We start from the raw sequence: 19180 nt of genomic DNA on the forward strand, positions 1-19180 counted from the left end.
TGGATATATCTATTAATTGATATTTTTTTTTTATATTCTTCTTTATGATTCAAATGTAGTATATCAGATACACAACAAAAAACTCTAATATTTCATGTTTCGAATCACCCAGTTATCTTCGGGTTATGATATGCCTTTGATGAGATGACATACCACATAACACTAATTGTTTATTATTTATTATGACTGATTATTATGGAGGCATTATCAATAATGATTATTATTTATTGTTATTATTTATTAATGTTTATTATTTATTATGATATAGGATTATTTATTTATTATGATGCATTATATTTATCATTGATACTTTTGATTGAATACATGATGTGTTATCAATAAAGATTATTTAAACAATATTGATGATAAATGAGATAAACTATAATCATAATTAATTCATATTTTTCTTTCTTTTTATTGGAATATATCATGTCAGAAACTCAACACAAAACACTAAAATGAAACTAAAGTTCTATGTCATTTATTATCATTTATCAATGTTTCTTTTAGTAAAAACAAATAGCTGTTGTTTAATTAATAGGATTATTGTCATTCTTCGCATCATTTAAATAATAACATTTATTATTGTGATTGGTATGAAATTTGTATATTTTAATTATTATTTTAAAATTGATGGTGACATGAATTAAGGAATATCATTGATACATTACATATAAATTATTATTATTATTATTATTATTATTATTTTTATTATTTTTATTATTTTTATTATTCAATAAGTTATCATTTTTAAGTCATTTAGTGGTTCTCTTATATTGTTATTCATAAAAATAATTATTAATAGAAACGAGTACTTTAAAATAATAAAATTATTTGATGGTTCGTTTCATGAATAATTATTTTATTGTAATAATTTTAATTATGCAATTATAAACAATTAACACTGTCAATCTATCAAAACAAAATCAACTAATTTATTCTTTTAATAATAAGTAATAACTCGTCATTGTTTCATTCATTTGATATCATTGTATTAAATAATTTTTTGTAATAACCCATTTATTTAAATACTTTTTTTATTAAGAAGTCATTAACTCGAATTAAAAAGTTATAGAAATCATTGGACAAGTATTATCCAATTTATTCATTATTTATGAGAGTTATTATAAATATTCGCATTTCAATTAATGATTGTTATATTATTTTTTATAATATCCTTTCATTCTTTGTTTTTTTTGTATCCTTTTTGTTTCTTCTATTTCATATTTTCTTTATTTCATACTCTTTATTCATATTGGTTTATTCATTGTACTGTGATTGAAGTTATATATATTTTCTTAATCATTGTTGTTGATTACTTATTTTATTTCATAGTCACTGGATATTATTTTTCAACTTTTATTTTTAATTTTTCATATTCTAAAGTTTCATATATTAATATCATTTATATCATTAATTATAATAATTATTATTTTTGGTTTCTTTGTTTATTTATTCTTTTATGTTATAAGAGTATAGAAGATAGTAAAATTATTTAATTGTCATAAATATTTCATTTTATTAATATTTCTTTTAATCTGGTCATATTAATCATTCTATTATTAACATTTTTCATATTGAATATAAATAATTAATGAAATAAATGAATAGATTACAAATAAGTGATAGAACACGAATTGATATGAGATAAATGTTTTAATATTTATTACTATGATCAGTTATTAATGAGTTAATCCCTTCGAATTATAATTTAGTATAATGTAGAGTATTTAGAATGTAATGATAGTTATGTTTTGATTACCTTACAATTTGAAATTATAGGAAGATTTAAATAAGGTATTGAAACAATAATCAAAGATACAAAACTGTTAGTGGTTGGTTTATTCATTTGGCTATATCAGTATGTCAGAAAATAATATATTAAAGAAATTTTAACAAAAAAATTTGATATTTATAAAAATAACATGAGAATGTTCTTGTAATCTTTTTTTTTACAAAACAACAAAAATTCAGTTTAAATATAGATTGAGGAAATATCATAAAAATACCTAATAAGATGAACTAAAAAATAAATAATTGAACTATTTAATGGAAGTCGCGAAATCCTTAAATCATAAAAGAAGAGAAATGAAACAACTTGAAACGGTTTACTTAATGAAAGTAGTGCTTCATGTTAAAGACATGAACGATATTCAAAACATTGAAATGGTTAATAAAAAATGTAGGACTGCAATTAATTCATTGAAAGTTAATCCTTGGTTTACATCAGAAAGAGATGTCAATAAGTTTTGTAAAATATTTAATCCACAAACATGTAATTGTAATTTACTTGATATTGACGCATCAACACTAATGAAAGCTGAAAATCTTAGAAACTATAATTTATGTCATTTGGATGCTTTAATAAAAAGACATACTAAAAACATTCAGCCTGGTCAAGAACAAGCACAAATAAACAAAATAATAAAGTTTATAGCTACTGGTATTCAAAAAATGGAATCTTTAACATGTGTTTCTTTTCTTCCAGAACAACTAATAGAAGTTGTTATTCAAAATATGAAGAAAGGAATTAAAATAAGATGTGACGAGATGTTTGCAGAGCGATTTGATGAAATGTTTGATAAAATGAAAATGGATGAGTCAATGTATCCAAGTGAAATGATAATTCAAGGAAATGTAACTAGAAATTGGATTAAAAATGGGAAGAAGAAAAATGTCATTATTATTTTTGAGTTTTCACTACTTGATAACGTACTTATGGATATACCAAAATGGGTTAAAGTATATTCGTCAGAAATTGTTATTTCCAAATCAAATGACAAAAGAGATGTTATACCTTTTAGTTCACCAATTGATTCATTGTTTTCAAATGTGGTATTACCAAAATTAGAAGAATCAGACAATACTATGCCTGGTGTTAAAGTAACTAAAAACGATATCATGGAAGAAGAAAGTAGAGAAAAGGTCTATAAGATTCTCAATGACTTATACTCTAATGCTATTACGTTTTATTTTACACCAACAGAATTAGTGGAACAAAACCAAAAACGTCTTATACCAATTGAAATACCACAGTTACCAGAATTTGTAAAACATTTTTCCATAAAAGCAATATATTCAAAGTTCATAATTAATAATAAACAATTAGAGTATTTAGAAGTAGATGGACAACAGTCTTCTGTTGAACTTCAATCAACAAGTAATTTGAAGTCTTTGAAACTTAGTCTAATTAATGAAATAAAAATAAAAGAACCGAATGAACAACAAGCAATGTCAAATAATAAAAGAAGATATTGGAAAGAAATAAAAGAAATTGAAAATACATTCCCAAATCTTGAAGAACTTAAACTAGAACGATGTTTTAATTTGGATATAAATATACCATCAAAGAAGTTAAAAAGTATTGAAATGATTGACTCTAGAGAATGTAAAATTAATGTTAAATCAGATTGTATTGAAACATTGAAATTACTAAGAAACAACCAAACACAAATCAAATTATCAACAAATAAATCAACTGATATTAATATTAAAATTTGTTCTATGATTAAGTTAGAGATAGAATCGCAGAATAAGCAAAACATTGAAATAATAGAAGGAAATCAAATTAGTGTAGAGTCAAAATGTCCAATTAATAAATTATTAATAGCACAATCTAAACAAGTGAATATTACAGGAGATGAAAGATGTAATACACTGAAAGTAGTTGATTCTACAATCAAGGAAATTGATATTAAACCAAAAAGGGTTGTATTTAAATTAGTTGAAGAATACATTAAAGTACCACTGAAAGACGCAGAAGAGATATATATTGTGTCAATGAAAGATTATATCTTTGAAGAGTTATTTGATAAATGTAAGAAATTATGTATTGATGAATGTGAAAATTGTCAATTCATAATCAACAAGAATCAAATTAACGAAATGAAAATAACAAACTGTAAAAATACCGAAATTAAAGGAGAGTTAGATAATATTGAAGAAATCATCACAATAGATAATGAAGAATGTAATATTCCAGAAACAAAGAATATTATAAAAGAAGATACAGAAATAATAGAAATAAATAATACAAAAAAAGATATAGAAATAGAAACAGATAAGAAACATATTATAATAAGAAATATTCATGACAGTAATATTAAAATTAAAAGTGATATTAATAGTGATGTTACAATAGAAAATGGTGAAGAAATTATGTTTTATGGAGAGTTTGAACATTATGGAAATGTTCAATTCATTAATTGTCAGAACAGTGCTAACATATTGAATGTTGGATTTGTTAAATCATTATTAATTACCAACTGTGAAAGTATTGATTTTAGTGTCAATAGAATTAAAGGGTTATTAGAAGTTGTTGACAGTTATGTAGGTATTGGGGTATCAACACTGGACAATAGTGTAAACATTGACACAGTACATATTAAAAATTCTGAATTACTTCAATGCATTTATATAATTTGTAAAAAACTAATAATAAATAATAGTGCTGGAATTATAGAACCAGCTATTTCACAATGTCAAGAAGAACTTACATTGAAAAGTATAAAAAATAAAAAGTTTAGATTAACTGAACAATTGAAGAAAATTGAAATGGAAAAATGTAGTAAACTCAATATTGAGAGTGACGTTAAAGGAAAAGAAGTTAAAATGGTCAAATGTCATCAGATGAAGATAGTTGATACTTCAAATTCAATCAACCAAATTGAGTGTAATAATGTTGAAGTAATAACAGAGCAACAAAATGAAATGATGGGAGGATTTAGAATGATGAGAGGATTTGGAGGAGGTAATATGCCAATGGAAAGACCTCTTTGAGGAGACCTAAACTTTGCATAAGGTTAGTTGGTTAATTAAAAATAATTAACAAGAATAACTTGATAAGTTTTTGATGAATTTTATGTTTAAAAACAAAAGAAATGAGCATTAAATAATAAAAACAAATTTATTATTTTCACCTTCAGAATTAATATATTTTGTATTATGTCTTATTGTATTATTCATCTTATTTTATCTTATATTTATTGACTAGTTATTCAAACTGATTATACTATTCTTCCAGAAACCAATTATCTTGTTAATATTCAAGAGTATACTTGTTGTGCTATTTGATATATTGTATTTATTTTATTTTTCATTCATTCATTCTACTTTCTTCTTACACTCTTCTTCTTTATTTATACTAGTTTGTGTTTCTCACCATTTAATTAATCTACAAAACTGATTATGTTTGTGTTAAAAAAGAGAGTAGATAAACAATAAGTTCAATAAAAAGAACCATTTCAAATTGAAAAAAAGAATAAAAAGGATGTAATGAAAGAAAATGTTTAATTGTTAATAAGATTAATTAAACTACAACAAAGTAATACATAGACTCATTTATTAAGAGTAACATGGTTAAAAAGTAGTATAATCAATAAAAGATATTCAAAATAAAAGATTCATTTCGTTTTATTGTTATAAATTATAAATAACTGCTTTTTAACAAGAATATATTTTTAATGAAACGAAAAATGTTTTAAAAAATAAACTTAAAAACAAGAGAAAAAAAAAGCAGAAATGGAAACTATCTTTGATAGTGTTACTATTATTTTAATAGCTATTGGAGTTGGTATTGTAATATACTATGGATATATTCATTTCGCACAAAAGAAAGAAACTACAAATATAAAGCATCAAATCTTTGAAGTAGAAAAAAACAAACGAAGAATTCAACGAGAAATAACAGTACAAAGAAATTATTTAAATCATTTAATGAAACAAGCCAAAAAAACAATAGAAAAAGAGAAGAGAGATGAAGCACAAGGACTAGTACCCTCGAAAGAAATTGCACAAAACATTATTTTTACACGTAGAAATATTAATTCATTTGAGAGAAAAGTTAAAGAAATTGATGAGTTAATAAAAGAGATGAAAAAGGCTAAAAGTAATAAAGACAATGAAGAAAAACTCATAGATATTAATAAAAAATATAAAGAACTTAACAAACAAAGTTATGGTCAAGAGAGTCAAAAAATAATCAATAATTTCAATAACACCAAAAATGAATTAGAAATTAATGAAAATGAAATTGAAGACTTATTAAATGAATTAAATGAAGAATCAAAAACTCATATCAAACAACGTATAATTAATTGATTAAATGTTATTTGAAAGAAACAATAACAATACTATTAAAAAAATCAATCAAAAATATTTTATGTGTTAATTAATTGGTTCTTCTTCTTCCATTTGCATAGTTTCATCTTCACCAATACTTTCTAATTCTTCAAATTTACCATCTTGAATAATACTTAACACTCTTATTTCAAATACAGCCATTTTAATATCAAAATATTCTAATAATCTAGCAGCTTGTGGTGAAAGTTTTTGTCCTTTTCTGCAAACAACATATTCTTCTTTACATGATAATATTCCATCTTTTAATTCAACAGGTAAAAGATTCTTTCTTAAATGAAGTTCAAGTGAACCTTCAAATGGTAATGGTCCTTCAGGAACTACAAAGTCCATTGTAGCAATACTTCCTGAACGTGCAAAATCATCATGGATTTGAGTTTTAAAATAAGCTAAAATTTCTTCTTTCTTTTTATTAGTAAAACACAACCCACATGTACCTTTTAATCTTTCTGCAATAAAATGATATCCTGGTTTAATTTCATCTTGTTCAGTTCTTCCTAATGCAACTTGCATAACTTTATTACTACCAAAGAAAAATATAGAATCTCTCCAATCTTTTCTAATAATATTCATAAACTTTGATCTAAGAACTGGTGTATAAAAAATAAAGACAGTACTATATTTTTGAGCAGCTTCTTGTATATTAGTGATTAATCGATTTTTAATTTCCTTTTTAGCAACTCTTCGTCCTTGTTGTTCTCTTGACATTAAAGAAATTAAATCTTCTTTTCATTTTTTTTTTTGATATTCAAAAAAAAAACCCTATTCTATTTTTAAAATAACAAAAAAAAAATAACAAATAATAAAAAAGTTAAATTAGAATACAAGAAGAAATGTTGAAGTTAATAAACAGAATATAAAGAAAAGTCAGTAACAGGAGTAAAAGCACTTGGGAGTTGTTGATGATACAATTCTTCAGATTTTTCAATTACTTCACTATATTCTTTTACAGAATGTTTTACATGAAAAGTAATATGTTTTTTAAGGTCATGTTTTCTTTTAAAAGCTTTACAACAACCAACAAAAGGACATTGAAATGGTTTTTCATCTGAATGAACTTTTTCATGAACTTTTAGATCAGAATGACGAGCAAAATGTTTATGACAAATAAGACATTCATAAGGTTTTTCACCAGTATGAACTCTCATATGAACATTACAATCATGTTTTCTTAAGAATTTCATACCACAAATATTACATGAAAATGGTTTTTTTCCAGAATGAGTTTGCATATGAACACTAAGACATTTTTTTGTATTAAATGATTTACCACAACCAGGATGTGGACATATTAAATTTCCATGTTTAATTTCTTGAAAACATGAAGTAAAGATGCTATTAACTGTAGATTGAATATCATTACTTTGCATTGAATTATTAATCTGTTCAGTTCTATGTTTTATATTTATTATACAACAGACAGTATTTGATGTCTGTGATTTTGTCTGCTTTATTTTGATTGGTCAATTCTTTGGCTTTGAAGTAGAAAACTTTTTTTAGTATTTCTTGTTTTTGGTTTTAATGAAAAGTTGATAAATGTCTTTTTGTCTGTTCATTTCTCATGTCGTTTATGTCAAAACATTATTTCTTGATTATTTGTTATTTTTCTTCTATTTTTTATTTTTTGCTTGAAATAGAATAAAATAGAACAAAGTGTCTGTGTACTAAAGATTTTGGCTGTTTAAATAACAGAAAGACAATTGATAATTTTGATAATTTTGATATTATTGAAGTTAAATTTATAACTTATGTTTTGTATTATCAACTCCATTGTTTCATTTATTTTATTTAAGATTTTCCTCTAATTCTTTATAAAATCTCATTTCTTGCTTTCCACATTGTTTTACTTTCAGACTATAATTATTACTACTTGTTCTTATGATAAATTCTTTATTAATTAATGTCATTCCGTGTATTTCTTTCATTTTGACTGTGGTAAAACTCTTCAACATTAAAAGCATCTTATCTTCATATTCCATCATTATCCAAGTATCATTTATTCCGTTAACATGACAAATGTATGTCTCTTTTTGTTTCCAAACATCAAATTTATCTATACTTTGATCCTTTCTAATTGAACCATTCTCTTCAATTATTCTCAATTGACCAATTCTTTTTGCACTTTTCTCATCAAACTCAGCAACTGCACCAGTAATTCCTAATTTAACTATTTGAGCAACTGATGAAAATGGTAATATCATCTTTTTCATTGTTCCTTCAAAATTATTGTCACTCTGTTTATTAACAATTTGATACCCCCTTGCTCCTTGTTTGATTCCTTCAATAAAAGACTCTGGTCGATGACCATGAGTAGTAATATCATCACCAAATGCTTGAGAAATTGTTCCTATTGTAACAGTAATTGATGATATCACTCCAAGTGTTCCAGCAGATGTTTTGTTCATAGCATCAGTAAACAAATGTGATTTCAAAGCAGAAGATAAAGAAGATGGGAGATATTGAATAGTAATTGATTAGTGTTTCAAACATAAAGAAGAAACATAAATTTAAATGTCAGAATTTTTAATATTTTTCAAGAAAGAAGAAAGAATGTCTTTAAATAATCTACAGAATTATTATTGTTATGTTATTTGGTTTGTCTTTATTTTTTATTGAAAATAATATAATTACATTTCTTAATTTGTTTTTTTATTATTTGGTTCAATTATTTTTTTTGAGAAATTATTGTATTAAAACACAATATTTTAGGTTTATTATCCTATTTATATATTTTTATTAATACTTTTATACTAAGGTGTTGAAATATTCTTTACATGAAAAAAAGAATTGTATTATAGAGAAATGTATTAAAAGAGTATAAATAAAAAAGAGGTAATTTAATCTTCTTTCTTATCTTCTGGTATTGATGTAGGAATTTCTTTATGACCTTCACAACAATTACATTCACTTTCTGATGTGGTATGGTTGTGGTCATGTTGTTGACAACTACAACAATTTGATGGATGTTCAGGTTCAGCATCAGTAATTGCGAAACAAGAATGTGCACGAATAATTATAACAGCAATTACTAAAGGAAGAAGGAATGGTAAGAAACAATCATTGAAATAAGCAGTAATGGAAGCAGAAATATACCCGATACAAATAGCTATGAAAGAAGGAGGGAATTCTTGAGGAAGGTTTATAGGAATAGAAATATTTAATTTAGTACAGACTTTGTATATGACTATTGGAATAGCTTGCATTAATAAAAGAAGAAGAGTGAAAGGCTTGATTACACTAAAATTATTATGAGCATTATACTTTTAAAAGAATAATAATGAGTCAACAAACATTCCAATAAATACACAAATACCACAAAGCATAACATAAAGAAATCTGAAATTATAAATATTAACTTTTGTTCTTAAATTCATTATAGCAACATCACTGAATATTCCATATTTTGTTTGTTTTAATAAATCTAATTCATAATAAACTTCTTGCATAAAAGAGTTTATTGAAGTTTTAATATCTTCCATTTTGGAATGAATGTTTTTTTTTTGATTTTTTATTTTTTTGATTTAGATTCTCAATAATGAAAAGATTAAACTAAATAATATCGTTTCATTCTTATCACAATTAATGCAAACAATAACTTGGAAACAAGGTCTTGAAGAATTAAAAGGAATGTTCCCAAATATTGACTCAAAATTAATAGAACAAACCTTACGTGATAATGGTGGACATATGGAACAAACGGTTGGTGTCTTGTTAAGTTTCACAGATGATACAATACCTACACAAAATCAAAAGTTTGTCTATTAATTGAATGGTTTTAACGCATCAAGAAATGTAAGTTCATATTATTAGCCATGAAGAATTTATTAGTACAAGCAATGATGATATTAGTGACGAAGAATTAGCTCGACGTATTCAAGAACATGAATTTAATATGTATAAATCATTAGGAGGAAGAAAGGCTATGGATCAATTTTTAAAAGACTTAGAAAACCCAAACCATTCTACTCCCAAACACAATCAAGAAGTTAAATCTTTTTGGAACCAATTAAGTGCTAGTGCACAAAATGTATTTAAAGAAATGTTTAAAACAAAGGGTCAGTATCAGTTTGTTTTACATTATATATTTTAGAATAAAGTCTCTGTATTTCTAATTATTTTAGAGAATTACCTGAAAATGAACCAACTAAAGAAGAGTGTTTGTTTATGATTATTCTTTTTGTTTTGATTTAGTAGTTTTAGAATAAAATGTTTATTGATGTTAGCTAAAAAAGATCGGTAAGATAATATTTCTCTTTTATATTACTTAAATACAATTTATTTTTCACTTCAACATGTTAATTTTTATGTTCTTTCATCAAAAAAGAAAATGAAAAATCTCCAAAAATAAAAAGAAAAAAGAACTTAAAATTATTTTATAATAAAGGGAAAGAGTATGAGTCAAAGGAATCGTACAACACTAAGAGATAACCCAACTAGTTCAAAGAAGTTAATGTCAAAAATAGAAGAGAAAGAGGATATTGGATTTTTTGTAGGAAGTGATTATACAAATTTTATTAAATCAAGATTTAAGACAGAAGAAGCCATTTGTTGTGTATTTGCATTAAAAGAAAAAGTAATAGTAGGTTCAACAGTAGGAAGAGTTTATTTTTTTAATAAAGGGGAAGAGGATATTGGAGGAGAAGGTATTTTTAATTCAACACCAGTTCTTGGATTTGCATTAGACTCACGTGGACATGTTTTAGTTATTCAAGAGAATAATATTCATGGAATTGATCCAAATGATGGAAGAATAGAAATGAATTTAGTTTCATTTACAGACGAACAAGTTACAAATACAACATTTGATCAACAAAATCCATTACAGTATTGTTGTGTTATTAAACATTTAAAAACTAAACAAATTACTTTAAAAATTACATTAATTAGAAGTCCAGGAGAACGACCAATTATATTAACTGATAGTTTACAAAGAAGTTATATTAATCAAATGAAATGGATTGGAAATACTATTGTAATTGTTATGTCAAATAGGAGTGGAGATGGAATGAATAGAGATATCATTGTTTATTTTTATGATATTAATGCTAGACAACATTCAATTATACCTTTTAATAATATTGAAGTTAAAAGTAGTACTTCTTGTTGTGTTTCACCATTAAATAAAGAAGTTATGGTTTTAACATGGGGAAATTTAAAAGGAGAATTTCGTGCAGTTCCTGGATATGATGTTTCAACTCCAAAAACTTTTAATGCACCAACAGCATTTTTTGTTCCACGAGGAGTTAATGAAATTTATAGTCTTGGGTTATTAAATGATAAAATGGTAGGATTTGTAAATTGTAAAGATCAAGGAGCAAAATATGGACTTAAAGTTCTTGTAAGTAATGATGAACGAGATAAAAAAGCAACATTTTCATTAATGCCAAAAGAAGATATTAGTGAATATTTTGAATTATATTCAGATAGAACAGAAGAAGAAGAATATCTTTGGTTATTAACAGAAAGAAAATTTATGAAAGTTAAAATGTTACAAGATAGAGATATTATTGATATATGGAAAGAACAAAAAAGATATGATTTAATTCTTGAAAGAGTTATTAAAAAAGATATGGATATTGATAAAGAAGAATTAATTGAGTATTGGCAAGATTTAATCTTATCAGTTATGGATGGAGCAGTAACTGAAGTAGAAGAACCATATACCTTAATGGAAGAATATTTAGAATCAGATTTAATGGAATTAGAAGATTTCTTAGAAATTACTCAAAACTTTCATATTGAACCAAAGGAATTTAGAGAAAAGGATAGTAAAGAAGCAAGAGAATATGAAAAATTAAAAGTCCAAATGAAAGATAGTTTGAATAAAACATTATTATTCTTTACTAATTATACTATTTTCTCATTAAAAAAGAATGAACAAAGATATTATGAATTAATTAGTACATACAATATATTTTACAATAATAAAGATAGAAATTATGCATATGAAGATGCATATAATACATTAGTTGCATACGCTAAATTAAAAGAAACAATTCAAAGAGTAAAAAGTGTAGATAAATATGATAAAATTCCACAAGATGAATTGTTAGGATTAATGAGAAAAGAATTAAATAAATATAAAACATTACTTCTTTATCCAAATTTACCAACAAACTTTCAAGAAATTATATCAAATAATACTATCGGGTCAAAATTTGATGGAAGAAATGAAGATAGAATTCGATTTCAAAAATTTAATATGCATTATAAAATAGAAAATTGTATGTTTGAAGAAGCACAAAATTTAATTTTTAAGTTAAAAGACCCAAATTTATTTAAAATGTTTTTAGAAAAGCTTCAATCAATTTATGACTTACATATGCAAAATATTATTGAAAAAGAAAAACAAGAAATAGAAACTAAAAAAGTATTTGAAAAAGAAGGATATAACCTTAAAAATCTTAGTGATGTTTATGTAAATGAAGTAGAAGAAGTTATGAAAAAAGCAGAGTCAAATCCATTATTACAATTTAGATTATATCAATTATTATTTAAATTATTAAGTGAAAAAAAATATCCTATTGATAATTATGAATCTAGAGTAGGTGGTGGTATTCCTAAATTATTATTTGAAGCTACAAAAGGAAGTAAAAATACTCATGAAATGCAACAAATTGTTATTGCTTTTATTTATTCTACAATTAATGATTATAATAATTTATTTGACTTTAGAAAAAATGAAAAAGCTGTTGAATTAATTACAAGTGTTATGGAAATTGTTAATTCTTTAGAAGTCTCTATTTCTCGTGAAGTTTTAAAAGCTCAAAATTATGGAAATAAAAAGTGGATTATTACTTTATTATATGAATTGTCAGTTTATAAAGATCAATTATTAAATGTATTAGATGAAGACGAAACAATGGAAACTTTTGCTCAACCTGTTTGTGATGGTTTAAGAAATGCTTCTCTAAGATATGAAGCTTTATTATCTGCTCAACACATTGCTCATCAACAACAATTTGATTATGTCAATAGTATTATTGACTATTCTAAACAAGGAATAATAGTAGAAGAAGTCGAAGGAAAATGTTGTAGTTGTAATAGAACTGTTGTAAAAAGAACTATATTTAAATGTGGTCATTGTATGTGTGATCAGTGTTTGGAAAAACTTACCACTAAAGGAACAAATATTGAATGTTCTGTTTGTAAGAGTCAAAGATTAACAGACCAACAACAAAAATCTCTTTCTTTTATTCAAACTCCTCGTCATAAAAAGAAGTAATTTATTATTTCATTTATTTCTTTATTATAAATTCAGTTAATTTAAAAAGAATAATTAATACGTAAGAAATATATTTACGATTGTATTATTTTCAAGTGCTAAGTTGTTTATTTCTCTATTTATGTTAGTTGTTACAAAAATTATTTTTCAAAAGTTTTATGAAATATAACATTCAATTTATTAGTTAGTATTATTCATTGTTTGTTCAAACTATTTTATTCAACAGATGATAAATATATATTCTTTGTACTGTGTTACTATGGTTATTATTTTACTTTTCTTTCAATTTCTACCAATATGCTTTTTGTTTATTGTTTTATACAATATTTCTATAAATAAAACTACAAACTTATTTTGAAAATATGATAAACTTTATTCTAAAAAAAATTCTAATTGGTGTTTAAATTTATTTTTTTTCATTCAATAATGGATTATGACATACTTTTATTTAAAAGTTTTATGACAAATAACGTAATGTATTAAGAATTTGAATTTATTCTACGGTAAAATAAGAAACAAGAAAGAATAATAATAAAAGAAAAAGAAAGAAAGAAAAGAGAATGATAAAGAGAAAGAGTGTCAATATTAATAGATGAAAGATGAAGAAATGTAAAGATAATAAAGGAATAAAAAAAGAATAAAAAAAAAATAAAGATAAAGAAATGATAGAAGAAGGAAATAAATAGGAAGAGAAGTTCAAAAATGATAATTGAATAAAGTTGAAGATTATATGAAAATAAAAAGGAGATTAAAGATATAGAATATAAGTATTAAAAATATAAGAAATAAATATGATAGTTTTTAATATAAATGAAGAAATGAGAGATGTTTTATAAATTTATGAGATAATGATTGAATAAAAATGAATAAAGTAGAAATGGTAAATCAAATGATAGTGGTAATGAAGGAATATAAAGTCACAAAAGATGAAGAAAGGAAATAATCAAGGAAATGAATATTGAAAATGATAAGAATATTCAAAACAAAAGAAACAACATAATAGTAATATATTGACAACATATGTAATAATTGATTTTCATAATAATTCTAATTAATGATAATAAGATGAAATATGTTCAATGATGTTAATAATCATTAAAGTTATCAAATAGTATAATACTTAATTATCATAACAAAAATAAAAAATTAAGACAAAAGAAGAAATAAATTAAGAGAGATGAACAAATAAAAACATAAACAATTAACATAATATTCTTTATTGTTTCATCTAAGAAATTAAGAATATTTGAATTGAATATTATTTTATTCATTGTTTAATATATATTTATATATTTAAGACTATTATAATGATTATTAAGAAATTTTTATATTTCAACAATCTAATTTTGATGTTATTTTATTTTTGATGATAATGATATATAAGTGTTATGAGATATGAAAAAAAAACACAAAATGGAAATGATTTTAAGAAAGTGGAAAGTATTAATTATGAGAAAATGAATCATTTAACATAATTTGAAGGGAAAAATCCAATATTTCCTTGACATTCTCCTTGCCACCAATCACCTTTTTTATTAAGAATTTTAATTTTATCTCCTTCTTTAAGTGAAAGTTCTGTTTCATTTTCTGCTGAATATGCAAATTGACAAACTACAACTTCTTCATGTTCTTCTTCTTTCTTCATTGATTCTTGTATCACATTTTCTATATTTTCATATTTATATTCTTTTATTTCATTATTATGTTGTTTAGTTTCATTAATCATTGATTGATCATTTGGAGTATATGTTGGTTGTGTATTAATATCTCCTGTATTCATGTTTCTAAGCATTTCTGGAACTTTATCCCATGATAAATTTAAACAATTAATATATTCTGTAAATCCTAATATAATAGAACTTTCAATTTTTTCATTTATCTCATTTATTCTTTCATTCAATTTACTAATATCATTAATTATTTCATTTCTTATTAATATATATGTTTCTTTAGATGCTTTATATTTTGCTTCAGCTTCTTTCTTTCCATTTTGTTTCTTTTGTCCTTTCTTTTTAATTTGTTCTAATTTTTCAAAATGTCTATCCATATCTATCTTTCGATTTTTCATTATATTTATTCTTTTATAATAAACTTTCCATTCTTCAATAAATATTTTCATAGGTTCTATAACTTGACAATATATTATTTCTTTAATATGTTTTCCTCCTTCTTCCATTGAAGAAAATACATTAATCATTCTCTCACTTTCTTCTTTAGCTTTGCTTTTCTCCCCTGAACAATCGTGTAAAATAAGAAATACTTCTTTTGGAATTCTAATTAATTTCTCAGCACTTGTTGTAATTTTACTTACTCGTTCAATTATTTCTTTCATTTTCTTTTCTTTCTCAATTATTTCTTTATTAATGTTTTGAAATTCTTTATCTTCACTTTTCTTACTGATTCCAACACTCGTTTTAATTTGAAATATCCCTCTTTTAATATTCATATTTCTTCTCTTTTCTTATTATCTTTATATCTTCTTACCTTTTCATATTCACTTCTCATTAATCTTTTCAGATATTTGATTTTCTGTTTGTTCTCCTTTCTACTTTTTACTCTTTTTTCCTGTGTTTCTTTTATCTTTGTTTTTCTTTGATTTTTCTTACTCTTACTTTGATTATTATCTTTCTTTATTTATTATTTTTTTATTGTGAATGATTATTATTATTATAAATAAGAAAGATTAATAAGAAAGATTAATAAGAAAGAAAAACATATATATTTGCTTTATTTAATGTTAAATTGGATTTATAAATGGAGATTATATCTCATTTTCCTTTTTATCTCTTCATATCTTCAAAATTTAAAAAAAAAACTTAAAAGAAAACACAGAAATTAGGATGTGTGATTGTCCCACTATTAATGGAAATAACGCAATACAATCATTTGTGTATCAAAATTTATTTCGAGTTTGTTTATACTCTTTCTTGGATGAAATATCAATTTGGGCAAGTTATATAAAATTGGTATTAAACATTCTATTAATTGGTAATTCATTGTTGAAACTATTTAATCAACAACATGTTAAAATTGTACATTCATTCGCAATATTTTTCTTTGTAATCTTAGGTTTGTTATTCAATTTCTTTGATTATTATAAGATATAAAATAACTGATATGAATTGTCTAGATTTTCATGGTATAATTTATAGTATTTCCAATGGATTTTTTGCAACACAAACACTGACTTGCATTCTTAATTTCGTCTCTACTATATCATACTATGCTATTGTCATCACAAAAACTAGAACCAACCAATGGCGTCATTTATTCTTTTCCTTCTTTCTTTGCTTTTTGATATGGTGGTACTCTTCTCCTTCTCTTAAATCATGCTTTGTTAGGAATCTCCCATCTTCCTTTTTCTCTTCTATTTATGTCATCATCGGTGCTATCTTCTTTAACATAAGATCTTTATTTGATCTTCTTATTTGGCTTGCTACTACTAACTTAAATAATACCTCATTTTCCTTTTTATCTCTTCATCTCTTCCTTTATCTCCTTAAATTCTTTGCTGTCATTTTTTATGGTGCTCATCCATCTTCAATGTTATGGTATTGTCTATTATTTATTTATGTTTCAGGAGCATTTCTTCCATTAGTAATATTCTTGATTATGTTTTTACGAAAGCTTCTTTGTTACTCTAGAACTAAGAAAAGTCATAGATATGAAAATATCACAAGAAATGAAGAGGATTGCCATGGAGATAAATTTAAAAACTATTAAAAATTTTTTTTGTTTTTGTTGGAAGTTTAAAAGAACTTATTATTTCTTTTATGACTATTAAATCTTGTTTAGTTTTTGGTTATCAAAATATTTGTCTTAAAAGTCAATTAATTTTCTTCATCTTCTTCTTTTATTGCCAATCCAAATTTTTTTCCCCACTCAAAACACTCTTCTAATTTTTCCTGTCCTGGTTGGAGACGACAAGACAATGGCTCAACTGGTTGTTTTGCTTTTAGTTGTTGAAGTCTTGCTGAAAGATTCCCAACACCTTCTCCACTCCATCCGTGTGAACCAAAACATTGAATAAATCTTTGGCAATGAATATAAGGATTTAAATTACATGCTATTGTTAATATTGGGGGAAGAGCATCTCCAACAATTGTTGGCGTCCCAAGTAATAAACCTTTACAGTCACTGAAATCTTTTAAGACATTTTCAACACTAGTATTTTCTACATTATGCATGGACACCTCAACACCAACAGATTTAATTCCAGCAGCAATTGTATTTGCCATAGTTTCTGTATATCCATAAACTGACCCATAGGCAATAACAACTTTATTTTTTAATGGTGGTGGTTGAGCCCATTGACGCCAAAGTTCAACACGTTCTGGTATATAACCACGTATTATTGGACCATGACTACAACAAATAGCTTTACAGTTTTTTAAATCGAATCCAGGTTGATTTTCAAGGGTTTGAATGCCTTTTAAAACAAATCGTTTAAAAGGACCAAAGACTGAGTTAAAATAGTCATAACTTATTTGAAGATATTGATCTTTTCTATCAACAATTAAATCATCAAACATTCGTTCATCAGCAAAATGAGTACTAAACATATCACATGTAACTAAAACATTCATTTCTTCTATTAACGTGATCATTGTATCAGGCCAATGTAAAAATGGTTGATAAATAAACTTAAGATGAATATCACCCAGATTTAGTTGTTTAGTTTTAACACTATTAATTGTTTTTGTATCATCTCTAATATGACCAATAAATTGTATATTATTTAAAGCAGCAGTAGAGGCTATTACTGTTGCGTTAGGATATCTTTTAAGTATAGGACTTAATGAACCACTATGATCAGGTTCACTGTGGTCTACTATGATATAATCAATACAGTCTTCTTTACCAATAACTTGTTCTATTTTATCTAAACACTCATTTGCAAATTCTTGCTTCACTGTTTCAAATAAAACGTTTCCTTCTTGGGTTTGAAGAAGGTATGAATTGTAAGTAGACCCATAAGGTGCAGGATATAATACATCATAATTCTTTAGTTCATAATCCATTACACCAACCCAATACAAACCAGGAAGTACTTCTAACACTTTACTTGTCATTTAATGTTTGTTAGTTCTTATGTTCTTTTTTCATTAAGAACAGCTCAGGTGGAGAAAACAAATGAAATGATTTTCTCGTTTCCTTTTTGGTAGTTTTTAGGGTAGTTCAATTTACGATATTTCTATACTTTTAACTTACATAAATAGTTTCCTTTTCATTTTAATTCTCAAAATTTAATAAATAAATAAAGAATATCTCTCAAATACCGATAAAATAAATACTAAATTACAGTACTATGATTTTGAGTTATGAATGAATTACATTGATTAAATGAAAAAAGTTATTGAACATTTATTATAAATTTGGAGTTTTTTTTACTTATTTTAATTCTTTGTTTTCTGAAAAGAGCGTTGAATGATTTAAAAATTAAATATCTTTATTTTATAACCATTCAATGAACGAAACACAATTTATTTTTGATAGAATTAATAAAAATATCTAAGAAATATTTTTTAATCATTTAGAGTAAGTTTAATTTATCAACATAAATAAGCCTCATTAAAAATATGAATTACCCAGCTATTTCCTATTAAAGTAATCATTTTTTTAGAGTGTCATATCACTTGAATATTAATTTAATAATAAATAATGAGGTTATTTTATTGAGAAAATTAATTACCCCCATTTGTATGAATATTCTATTTTCATTACGTTATATTTTGAAATACTCTCTTTTCATAAAATTAGAAGTGTTAATTCTATCTTTCATTAATGAAGTAAATTATCCTTTGTTTAGTTCTCAAT

General features: G+C 24.3%; 10 protein-coding genes across 10 annotated transcripts, besides 1 other annotated feature; 4 read left to right on the forward strand and 6 right to left on the reverse strand.

The window, feature by feature from the left end:
* The first annotated feature begins 46 nt into the window (after nt 1-46).
* Nucleotides 47-297: a repeat region.
* A 1845-nt stretch (nt 298-2142) lies between these two features.
* Nucleotides 2143-4855, forward strand: EHI_159770 (uncharacterized protein; the record flags this gene model as incomplete). Its single annotated transcript, XM_646533.2, has 1 exon — nt 2143-4855. The coding sequence occupies one exon, from the start codon at nt 2143-2145 to the stop codon at nt 4777-4779; it is 2637 nt and encodes an 878-aa protein (XP_651625.2). The 3' UTR covers nt 4780-4855.
* Nucleotides 4856-5520: 665 nt separating this feature from the next.
* Nucleotides 5521-6099, forward strand: EHI_159780 (uncharacterized protein; the record flags this gene model as incomplete). The annotated part of the gene is made up of 1 exon (XM_646532.1): nt 5521-6099. The coding sequence occupies one exon, from the start codon at nt 5521-5523 to the stop codon at nt 6097-6099; it is 579 nt and encodes a 192-aa protein (XP_651624.1).
* A 27-nt stretch (nt 6100-6126) lies between these two features.
* Nucleotides 6127-6846, reverse strand: EHI_159790 (60S acidic ribosomal protein PO, putative; the record flags this gene model as incomplete). The annotated part of the gene is made up of 1 exon (XM_646531.2): nt 6127-6846. One exon carries the CDS (start codon nt 6844-6846, stop codon nt 6166-6168), a length of 681 nt encoding a protein of 226 aa, XP_651623.1. The 3' UTR covers nt 6127-6165.
* A 134-nt stretch (nt 6847-6980) lies between these two features.
* On the reverse strand, nt 6981-7508 carry EHI_159800 (uncharacterized protein; the record flags this gene model as incomplete). The annotated part of the gene is made up of 1 exon (XM_001913482.1): nt 6981-7508. One exon carries the CDS (start codon nt 7506-7508, stop codon nt 6981-6983), a length of 528 nt encoding a protein of 175 aa, XP_001913517.1.
* Nucleotides 7509-7922: 414 nt separating this feature from the next.
* Nucleotides 7923-8543, reverse strand: EHI_159810 (uncharacterized protein; the record flags this gene model as incomplete). The annotated part of the gene is made up of 1 exon (XM_643404.1): nt 7923-8543. The coding sequence occupies one exon, from the start codon at nt 8541-8543 to the stop codon at nt 7923-7925; it is 621 nt and encodes a 206-aa protein (XP_648496.1).
* A 432-nt stretch (nt 8544-8975) lies between these two features.
* EHI_159820 (uncharacterized protein) lies at nt 8976-9512 on the reverse strand (the record flags this gene model as incomplete). Its single annotated transcript, XM_001913483.1, has 2 exons — nt 8976-9375; nt 9430-9512. The coding sequence occupies 2 exons, from the start codon at nt 9510-9512 to the stop codon at nt 8976-8978; spliced, it is 483 nt and encodes a 160-aa protein (XP_001913518.1).
* A 206-nt stretch (nt 9513-9718) lies between these two features.
* EHI_159830 (uncharacterized protein) lies at nt 9719-10425 on the forward strand. The gene is made up of 4 exons (XM_646528.2): nt 9719-9890; nt 9949-10203; nt 10260-10294; nt 10362-10425. The coding sequence occupies exons 1-4, from the start codon at nt 9721-9723 to the stop codon at nt 10376-10378; spliced, it is 477 nt and encodes a 158-aa protein (XP_651620.2). The 5' UTR covers nt 9719-9720; the 3' UTR covers nt 10379-10425.
* A 106-nt stretch (nt 10426-10531) lies between these two features.
* EHI_159840 (uncharacterized protein) lies at nt 10532-13363 on the forward strand (the record flags this gene model as incomplete). Its single annotated transcript, XM_001913484.1, has 1 exon — nt 10532-13363. One exon carries the CDS (start codon nt 10532-10534, stop codon nt 13361-13363), a length of 2832 nt encoding a protein of 943 aa, XP_001913519.1.
* A 1462-nt stretch (nt 13364-14825) lies between these two features.
* Nucleotides 14826-15809, reverse strand: EHI_159850 (uncharacterized protein; the record flags this gene model as incomplete). The annotated part of the gene is made up of 1 exon (XM_646527.1): nt 14826-15809. The coding sequence occupies one exon, from the start codon at nt 15807-15809 to the stop codon at nt 14826-14828; it is 984 nt and encodes a 327-aa protein (XP_651619.1).
* Nucleotides 15810-17193: 1384 nt separating this feature from the next.
* On the reverse strand, nt 17194-18435 carry EHI_159860 (type A flavoprotein, putative; the record flags this gene model as incomplete). Its single annotated transcript, XM_646535.1, has 1 exon — nt 17194-18435. The coding sequence occupies one exon, from the start codon at nt 18433-18435 to the stop codon at nt 17194-17196; it is 1242 nt and encodes a 413-aa protein (XP_651627.1).
* Between the last annotated feature and the right edge of the window lie 745 nt (nt 18436-19180).

The sequence above is a fragment of the Entamoeba histolytica genome, genomic scaffold (assembly GCF_000208925.1).
Source record: "Entamoeba histolytica HM-1:IMSS scf_1104750518699 genomic scaffold, whole genome shotgun sequence".
NCBI classification, from domain to species: Eukaryota; Evosea; order Mastigamoebida; family Endamoebidae; genus Entamoeba; species Entamoeba histolytica.

Bases quoted from the DNA above. Each gene is read 5' to 3' on its own strand.
- EHI_159830 (XM_646528.2), top strand. From the start codon at position 9,721: ATGCAAACAATAACTTGGAAACAAGGTCTTGAAGAATTAAAAGGAATG. The intron at 9,891-9,948 runs GTTTGTCTATTA...TCATATTATTAG, and splicing joins ATACCTACACAAAATCAAAA to CCATGAAGAATTTATTAGTA. The intron at 10,204-10,259 runs GTTTGTTTTACA...TAATTATTTTAG, and splicing joins AAAACAAAGGGTCAGTATCA to AGAATTACCTGAAAATGAAC.